Source organism: Falco naumanni, chromosome 12 (assembly GCF_017639655.2).
Source record: "Falco naumanni isolate bFalNau1 chromosome 12, bFalNau1.pat, whole genome shotgun sequence".
Taxonomy (NCBI): domain Eukaryota; kingdom Metazoa; phylum Chordata; class Aves; order Falconiformes; family Falconidae; genus Falco; species Falco naumanni.
In genome coordinates this window covers 11,908,297-11,918,578 of record NC_054065.1, presented here as the reverse complement: position 1 = coordinate 11,918,578, position 10,282 = coordinate 11,908,297, and the positions used below count along the sequence as shown (strand labels likewise).

The window sequence follows — 10,282 nt, the reverse complement described above, 5'->3', positions numbered from 1 at the left end:
TTTTACTGCAAAGTAACATAGCTACCTTGTGGTTATATCTAAAAAAACTATAAAGCTGTGTATTTTTGTACCTTTGTTGCCAAGTTTTTACTTGCTGGACTGTAATATAGTTGCAAGTTATTAAGGATTGAATCTCTGCATTAATTTGGTACAATACCATTATAGCTTAGGTTAGAGGGAAAAAATTGTAATTGCTATGTGGATACAAATTAGAGTTTAATATCCCATGCAGCTGTTTACATCTGCTTAATTAAGCAGCAGTGACTTCACATTAGCATTGCTGATACTGTAAATACACACTAGAGAAAAAGATACAATCACGTTAGCCACCCTCCTAATGTTAAATCAATGCAAGTTGGGTCCTTTTTATTTCTTTGTTGCTTTTTAGTGGTAAAAAACAGTCCTCATGTTTAAGGAGGATCTTCAGATCTGAGACCTTTGGTTTTGGTACAAGTGCTAGGATTTTATAAAAAGACTGCTAGCAGCTTAAGTACTAAATGAAGAGCTTTAATGGAAACTAACTTAAATATAGTCAGTAATATTATATATAATATTTTATTATAGGATAATTCTGCTTTTGGAGCCTTTACAAGAGTATCACAGTCACAGAAGGTAAGTAAATACCCACCTAGAAAACTGCAGTGCCATAGTAACACTGATGAGGACTATGTGGCATAAACTCTTGCTTCATCTATTTCCCAGCAGCTCTGGCACAGAGCTGCTTGTCTTGCTTTTTGATTAAGGATCCCCTGAAGTAATGCAAATGTGCCAAAGTCGGTATTTTGAGAGGTATGTACAATCAGGACAGGCCTTGGATTAACACAACATATCTATACACCAGCAAAATTGTACTTTGATTGTTCTGACCAAAGTCTGTGAACCATCAGCATAAGAACACAACCCTCAGTTGGTGCCATTTTTAATGATTGAAAATAATACATTGTAAAACAAAAAGTGAAAAAATTCCAGCGTGATCTTATAAACAAAGAACAAATAGAAAACAAAAAAGCTTCATTTTTGCCTGATTTATATTATTTATAGTACAACAGATCATTAGTCTGAGGTAATACCAGTAATAACTTTTTAGTCCTTCAAGGACTGCTCAAAAACGAAGAACAGCAATAAGTAATGCGTGTTATGTTAAAAGTGAGACTTGATTATTAAATCAAGCAAATCCCTTACCCTTTTTAGTTAGGGATCTGTGGTTGCAAATACAAAATTGGAAATAAGTCTATACAGCAGGAACTACAGAACGTTAAGAGTCCTGCATGGCACGTCATTAGCCCATGTCAGTACTTAGAGTACAGCTGATTATGTAAAAATCAGACATTTCAACAGAGAAAAGACTTTGTTCCAGAATAGCCCTTAAGAAATTTAGAATACTGTTAGTTTGCATAAAATAGCCAAACAAAAGATGAATTCAGAAGTCCAAATTTTGGCATGAGGTAAACCATGTGCATTTATTTCATCTGCATTTTAGAATTAGTAACCATAAAATTAAATATGTTGACTGCAATGAATTCAGTCATACAAGTGCAAGTCTTCAGCTAGAATGTATTTTATGGCAGTTTATTTAAAAAATGTACCAGTAAATCATAAAAGAGGGATCATGTCCATTTAACATTTATTGAAGTATACAGGAGGTTTTCTTTAGAATCAAATATGAGCATGAATATATGGCCAAACGTAAAATCTATCAAATTCAGTGAAAATTTTCTGACTTTAAATAGTAGCTGTAAGAATGACCAATATATATTCTTTGTTACAACCGCCCTCACTCTACAAGTAAAAAAAAATAATAAACATTCAGTAAACATTCTTTCCTAAGGTAGTTTCCCTTATATATCAGTGATTTATCCATTTCTTGTATACATAACTTTTTTAAACATACCAATCAGTGGTTCTCACAATTGAAAAATAAAAGCACAAAAAAGTTTACACTCTTGTACAGGTAAATAAAAGATCATCTTGAATTAAACTGTATATCCTTAAGGGCATAGTATAGTTTCAATTTCATTACCTATTACATAATTAGCTTCTTACATACAAATATTGACATATTTGGCTTGTGCTTCAAAGCCTTTGTGTCTAGAAAGTCCATGTCAATGCAACTCATAACTTGAAACCAGACGGGATATCTTTACTGCTGCTGGGTTTAACCTGTTCGTGCAACATAGTCTCTTCCGAACTTGTTGTGGCACAGCATTTGTCTGTGGAGTCATCAGTATCTGGATCCAATCCTTCAGGACAGGGAAGTTTTAGTAGTTCTTCCCGCAACTGAGCTGTATGACGCTGAATAAACAAAAAGAAGTCAGTGTGGAAGACCATAGTTAAAATGGTACTTTTCACAATGTTAGACAACATAAAGCAAAAAAAAAAAAAAAAAAAAAAAAAAAAAAGTTAGTTGAAAAGGTTTAAACATACTGTTTCAATGATTGGATGAACTTTTCTCCTGTATTTAAGGATTGGTATTTTCCCTGTAGTGACAGAATAATTAGCAGGTGCTGCTAGGGACAAATTAAAGGCAGTAAACAGAACTGCAGCAAGCAAGTGCATGGATATAAATGTTATGCTATTTGTCTTGCAGGCGAGTCATCTGTGTTCTGTGATCACAGCAGAAACCCGCTTGGATGAGGTAGGTCATACAGTCAAAACATAAATTGACAAGAGTTCCCGATGAGATCTGTTACAGACACATATACAGGGATTTCTATACTGATCATAGTAACTAACAGTAACTTAATTTTGAAGACCAGTCACAGCAAGTCTAGCAGTAGAAAAAAAGCAGACTTGAAAATAAAAAAGTTTTTGTTGCTCCTCAGGGGAAGAAAAATAGAAAAATTATACAGGTCTGTTGTCTGTGTGGACACAAAATACACAAATGATAGCACCTGGCTAGGAAGGAAGAAAACATGTGTAATGGTTATAATTTGATAAAAGTTATTACAATTGTAATGGACCACAGTTTAATAATCATGCTTGTCTATTGGAAAAAGCTTGCCTCCTGGCAAGGCATTAGTTGTAGTACAACTTTATCAGAAACTCCTTAGACAGAACCGTATGAACTCTCTGGTATCTTAGATAAGTATTTTTAAAAAAAACAGGCAGGAGAGGTGCTACAGGAAAATCTAACTTGCAGAAAAAACATTACTGAGAAAGTGGAGTGCACATACACTTTTATCTCAACAGTTGGGAAACAGGTTTGTTTTCATGTTTCAAAGTTGCTGGGTTTTTCTATTAGCGTTATTACAAAACTCAAGCTGCTGAGCAATTTCATTGTCATTTGTCACCTTTGGACTAAAGAACATAAAATTATAAAAGCACGTCTCACCTTTAGAGCTGCTGCATGATGGGACATAGTCCTGCCTACCCGTTTGTCACTGCTGTACTGCTGTATGTCTGCTATCCACTCCTCGCACTGAGCCATGATCTCCACTCTTTTCAAGTAAAAATGTTTATGGATGACCTGCAAGAAAATATTCCCAATGAAGGAACAGCGTTCATGGTTTTCTAAGAACCTTATGTTTTAACAATACAAGATTTGCAAGACCCCTATGAGTCTAATTGGGTATAAGGAAAAAAAAATATCACCGAAAACCAGTGTGAGGATAATTCAGCCTTGAACCAGGTTGCAGATAAATTGTGGAATTTCTGTCCTTGGAGGTTTCCAAGGCCCAACTGGAAAAAGCCTCAAGGAACCTGGTTTGAAATCAGGTGATCCTGTTTTGAGGAAGTGGTTGGCCTTGACCTCTCCCCCAGTCTGTATGAATCTACTATTTCTGTGCAGGCTGCCATCTCTCCATTCACTCGTGTCATCTGGGTGAAGGGTAAATGAGTGCCAGAAATACAGTATCACACCAGGGAAAAGAGAAAGTGATAGCAGAATGTTAGACACATTCTTCAGTTCAAAGATGATCTTACTATGCAGGCACTATGTATGGATGTTTATGTTTGCATGCATAGTGCAATATTAAGGCTTTTACTGTTGCTTTCACAGCCCCGTTTACTTCCTGCCTATGCTGATTTAAATAAAAGCACCATGTCTTCCCCTGACGCTACCCACGTGCTGTTTGAACAGACAACAGGTAAGCAGAAACACTGTCAACAGTGTGAGCACGGGAACATAACAAGCTTCTGCATATAGAAGGATCATTGCAGCTTCTATGGAAGAGGTGCAACCACAGTTAGATGCCCTCGGCAGAGGCAGCACCTCTGGGGACACTAGAATTCCCGGGGAATAGTAGTTGAACTGCCCACAGTTTGGGTGGGAACCAGTATTTGATCGCACAGTAATTCTGGTATTTGTGTACAGCCTTGAGTTTAAAAAAACACCAACCAGTCAACCCTCAGACAAAGCTGTGAATCTACTCAGCATTGGCTTTCTCTTAAACAGTTTTCTAAAACTCTGCCTGCTGAAAGAAACAATAAACCTGAAATTTTACTGAGCACAGAGAGTTCTTGGCAATATTGCAACATAATTGACAAAATCATCTTTTCCTCTAGAGGTTAGAGAATGTAGCTATCTGTCTAAAGAAAAACTGCATATTGAAAGCATAATTGACTTCAGTTCTGGATGCGCTCCTTATATCCATAATGGAGCTTGGAAAAACTCCCAAAGACAGGCAGTTTAGATCTCCTGAGCCTACCTGTCATTTAAGACACCTCAGATTTGTGAAGACAAAAGATCTTAGGAGCTGAAGGGCATACACGTTCTTTCTTAGACCTCAGTTTTCAGGATGCCTTTGCATTTATGCTCCTGAATGATCATGATTCTTGGGGTTCCTCACACAACCCTACACAAAACCTAGAGGTCTTAACAAAAAGCTAGTCTGTCAGAGAAGTGCTTGGATAATCTATGAGAGAGATGCATTTTCATTTGGATGGGGCCGCAGATGGAATCTAGCATTCTTCCAAAATTCTGCTATTGCATCAGGGAAAAATGTCATGCATTCCAGTGCATAATTTCAAATTTTTCATATGTAGAAAGAAAGATCCGTGCCTCTTTACATGATCGTGAATATGTATTTAGAGAAGTAGAAAGGGAGTTTTCATGTTGCACAAGTTGATAAGGCACAGGGGTAGGACCCCAAGCTTAAGCTAGTATGATTGTGGTTCTAAAAACAAAAGCAAGCTGTCTTTGCCTCAAACTTCTCCTTACAGGAGCAGGCTATCATAGCTTCAAACTTCTCAGAATCTTCAGGATTTCATCATAGTGTCATAAAGACCTCAACACAAGGAAAACCAGGAAACTATCTTGGGAAATGAGGAAAACTGCAGTTACCTAAACCAGAGCAAAAGCTGTTAAGTGTTGGCCAGTTCTCTTCTGTGCAGCAGAACTCTTACCTGTTCAGAGGTAGCAAAAGGGAGTTTCAAATGTTTATGATACCTCTGCAAACTGCTGTCTACCTCTCAATACTACTTTTAATTTCTCTGTGTGTGTGTGGCTTAGCTTAATTCAGTCCTAGCTGCACACCACATTTAGAAAGCTAGTAGGTGTATTGTTTCCAACATCTGTCTTTTGTTAACTATGGGCGCGTTCTTAAGTTATCTGTTCTCAGGGAATGACTGGTTTTCCACTGAAACATCACCATTTGGATACACCTTGTTCCTTCACCTTCCTGAAGAGGGGCAGGATGTCAGCTTACAAGCTGCCTTTTCCGTAAAAGTAGTAAAAATGCTAAGCTGAAGAGTAAGAACAATATTGATGAGATTCTTTTGAAGAAAAGCGCAATAACAGCAAACTGGGATTCACTTACCAAACACTGTAATACTGCATAGCCTTCATTTTAGTATATGTGAAAAGAAAGATGGAGCATTACTGTCAGGGAGCCCACCACCTTCCGTTATCTTCAATGAATTTAAACTTACTGTAATTTGAGGACCTTTTTTGCAAAAGTGTAATTGTTACCTTCAGCTAGAAAAAAAATCACCTGTTAGCAGACATTATTTGATTGTGTGTCATGACACTATCTTTATCATGGTCTTCAACTTACTGAGTAAAACATGTAAGAGGTAATTTAGAACCACCGCCATGGTTTTCTTCATTAGTTCAAGACACCAGAGTACACTGCACATCCTTATGCAGCTGCATGTAGATAAAATATTTGACTCCTGTCAGGCAGGTGAAGTGTCTATAGCTTCTTATTCCACAAGACAGAGTAATTTTAATGGTAAAAGGTTTTTGCATTGCAAAGGATGTTTTTATGGACAGCAAGGAAGCGATGGGAGACCACCCTCTCACTCAGATGCCACGCTTAGCAATGTCCTAAAATCCTCACTTAGCATCACCCTAAAATAACTACACTTTTTCAAACTTTTAGTAGGCAGACAATTGAAAGCATAGGTGATGCTACAAGATGGTACCACACCTCAATTTAGAACTGGCAACAGTCATTGTTCAGAGTAAAATGTATTTTTCTAAGTATTTGCTGGTAGTACTGTGAGATGACCCATGTTTGACCGTCCATTTTGCATTAATATTCATACAGATTCTCTCAGTGTATCCTCAGCTCTGTTTTCTTTGAATCCTTTGCCATATATGTTCAAGTCCCTGGGATCTTATTGACCTGCTTTGAGGAATTAGTTGGACTAGAGACATCGAGAAAAGTCCCTAACAAGTAAATTATCCTATGATGTTATGGGAGAGGTAGTCTATTTTCAGGAATGTAAACAAACTAAGCAATAAAAATTAAATTTTTTAAGACACTGCAAATGCATGAAGGCTAGCATTGCTTTTATCAGCATCAAGACAGTTGTTTTCAAAGGCATAGATTTCTAGTTTCGCACAGATGCTTTGCAGATCCTGCCATACATAACATGCAGGCTGGAATTTGTTTTAAGGCACTTTTCCAATTTTTTGGTGTGTTCAAAGCAATCTCCCAATACTTGCTCCGGATTCATGTTTCTTGGAAAGCTACTCCCTGTTAGCCCTGCAGGCTAACAAACACCGAGTGCCCATCTGCAGGGCTGACCAACAGTTTTCACGTGAAATGTAGAAGGTACCGCCTGGCAGTAAGAACAAGCCAAGGTGTGCGAACCACGTTCTATCAAGCTGTGCACCAAGCTGCCTTACAGGTCAGTCCCAATTTGTCTGCACTCTCCTTTCACAGAAAGGAATCTGGGAAGTCAGATGCATCCTTGTTCACTTCAGTCTCTAGATTCAGTTGCCCCATGGAGTAAAGAGGAAGCTAAAACAGACACCTACCTAATATGTGACATTTCCAAATATTTGCATTATTCTTAACACTCAAAATAAGTATTTCTCATGTTTCACAAAACCTACCTCCTTAAAACATGGCGAGGGATTTCTGATTTGTTCAAGCATTGCCCACTTGACTGTTGCCTGTCGTATATTTCCATCGTATTCTCTGGAGCTCTGGGTACCACTTGGAGTACCTCTTGATCGTTCATAACCTGGTTCATTAAAATATGGTTCTGCTACCAGTATTAGGGATTGAACAGACACTAACACCTGTTAAAAGAAGAAACTAAATATTAAAATTGTGCTACCACTTGTTTTTACAAATGTACATAGTTTTGCTCACCTTATATGCAAAACCACTTCTATGGTGAACTGCTTTCATTTGTGATACAGGCTATGTGCAAGCAGGGAATGTCCACACCTCCTTCAAACCAAAACCGTTACTACACATAAAAACATTAAGTCTCACGACTGTGTATTTAGCTCAAACAGTGAGAAAATGACAAATGTATTGGTTCTGGTTTTTAACTTATAAGTAAAATAAAATGTTTTAAGGAAGAGATGCCTGATTGCACCCTTTTGTAAAAGGAAAGTGTATTTGTCAATTTCTCAGTCAACAATTCTTCAACCTTTCCTGTGGCTGAGCTTACTACTTCTAATTCTGAAACAGACAGAAAAGGAACAAGGAAGGTGAAACATGAGCTGTTGAAATTAATCTTGGTATACATGCTCTCCCATTTTTACTTTCAAATGCATTCAATTGCTTTACATATGTTTTTATTAGCATTTTCGTTTCAGATTGTACATACAACACTGTGTCATATGCCATTAAAACAAAACCTTACTATTTTTTTAAGAGAGGAAAAAAAGATGTTTTCAGTACTGTACCAAAGCAGCACCAACTATTCAGTGATAAGGAAATCAGTTTTCCTCCTTTCAATTTTTTAATCAAGTACATGTAGGGATAGATACTTACATTCATACAAGGCATTTAACTATATGCCCAAATATTCCTAATACAAAACAAAGAATTCCTACATAGGGCACTTAGAGATCCAAATGTAGATGTACTGCATATTCATGATTTGATGGCTTGCTAGTTTTTTCCAGTATTGGACTGTTCATCCCTGTCTTGTTGTACTTAATCAAAATTATGTTACTGCAAAAATATTGTTCTATAGGTAGAAAGGCATAATTGACTTTCTTTTTACCCCTCAAATGAAGGATAGGTTTTTTTTACAAACTTGGGACCAAGAATTTTAGGGATTATAATTCTCTGACATAAACCTACAGTTCCAGAACTGTAAAGGATTCAAAAAAAGTGATTTGAACTCTTACATTTCCTCAGATACTGAAAAACTGATGATATGTTACATGCCTACGAATGGCATTTCCAGTTATCCACTGAAATAGATGAAAAATGTCAGGGCAGCTGGTTCTAGAACTGACTCTCCTCCCAGCCTAGACACAATTGAAAGCTTGAAGCCATTCCCTAATTTAGCAGCCCAGTTTGTGAATCTGGATATGGAAGACAACAATCATCCTTTTCTTGGAATACAGAGGAAGTACAGCTTCCATCAGATAGATACTGTGTCAGTGACGAGACAAGACTTTGGTTCTTTCACAGGCCAGCGCCCCAACAACTAGATCAGGGGTCCTCAAACTTTTTAACCAGGGGGCTGGCACGTGGATGCAGTGGCAGGCAGTCATCTGCGGCTGCTTGGTTTCCCCCCCAGCCCCTGGCGGGGGGGGTCTGTAAATACCGGGGGCCGAATTGAGGACCCTGGGGGGCCGTATCCAGCCTGCGGGCCTTAGCTTGAAGACCCCTGAACTGGACAGTTGTGCTCTGTGTGGCATTCTCTCACGAGTTTCTGTTGTAGCAAAGCCAGCACAAAAGCGTTCCAGCTTCCCAGCTCTCTGCGCTGTGTACCCATACCATAGACACAACGCCAAACCAGTAACGCGCAGCAAAGCAGTAGCCCAAGGATCAGCTGACGGACCCCGGTTAGTCTCAGTCCCACCATCACCCCCGTATTCCTTCTGGTGCCGTGACACTTCCTCCTTGCAGCTGTGTAGTTGCTGTGCACAGAAGGGCCATCTAGGGCAGGTAAGCCGTTGTGCTGACGGACAGGGCACACGGCTGTGCAGTGGGGAATGTGAACTGGCATCCCCCGTTGGGATGAGAAGGGAAATTAGACACATTTCTCAGGCAGGTGCTGCAGCTACCTGCTGGTATTGTACACACCATCGCACTGTCTCCTGTGCCTGCCACGCGTTCAACTAGAATTAGCTGTAGCTTTCTAAATCTTAAAGAATTAAATACTTATAAATGCATTAAAATACAGAATGTGCCTTGCAAAGCAAGATTCCAGCAAGAAAATGGCCATTTATGACACTAAAAAAGGCAGAATATCAATGCCAATGTGCTAAGCCAAGGCAGAGTACTTCAGGTCCCTTAGGTGTTTTGGTGATCTGTGGCCTTTACATATGTTTGGAAGTAGTTGGGTTTTGCTTTTTTGGGTTTTTTTTTGTTTGTTTTTTTAAAAATAGTAGCGAAATCTGAGACTAGGCAACACTGTAATTTCTTGGCCTTAATAACCAGTTGTTACTTTGAATTATAATTGTGATGAATGAGAAACTAAACCGATCTTCCAGTTTCATTTGTGTTATAAAATTTAATTTCTGAAGTATTTTGGGTGGTCTGACAATAGTTTAATCTCTAAGCCAGAAAAAACATGGTGCACTTAATTCTTTCCAAGCAATTTATTTAGTCTTACAGCTGTTTGCCATTTAATAGCTATAAAGTGTTTTTCTCCCAGTATGGAGGAGCTTTTTCCAACAGCTCTCCTACTATTTTCAAAATGAAACCCTAAAAAAACTTCTAAATTTGAAACTTAAATGCTACATGAGATTACAAACAATCAAATCTAACATTTTAATCTAAGAAAAAAGACTTTGGTGAAAAAGACTTTGGTGAAAATAGGGCTTCCTAATACCTGCACCTTTCTACGCTGATTTTATAGTTACAGTCAAAAATTTCAGTTCATCTCTTGATTAACTAGTGGTGTATCTTGGGAGTTA

At 38.2% G+C, this 10,282-nt stretch overlaps 1 protein-coding gene across 6 annotated transcripts in view; it reads right to left on the bottom strand.

Moving 5' to 3' along the window:
• Positions 1 to 903: 903 nt before the first annotated feature.
• BIRC6 (baculoviral IAP repeat containing 6) overlaps positions 904 to 10,282 on the bottom strand; it is a 183,434-nt gene continuing 174,055 nt past the window's right edge. For all 6 annotated transcript variants that reach the window (XM_040611995.1, XM_040611998.1, XM_040612001.1 and 3 more), the window contains 3 exons: positions 7,283 to 7,471; positions 3,332 to 3,466; positions 904 to 2,292 (listed from right to left, as the gene is read on the bottom strand). In XM_040611995.1, the coding sequence (XP_040467929.1) occupies positions 2,113 to 2,292; positions 3,332 to 3,466; positions 7,283 to 7,471 (504 nt within the window). In that variant the 3' untranslated portion in view covers positions 904 to 2,112. The remainder of the gene's footprint in view (positions 2,293 to 3,331; positions 3,467 to 7,282; positions 7,472 to 10,282) is intronic.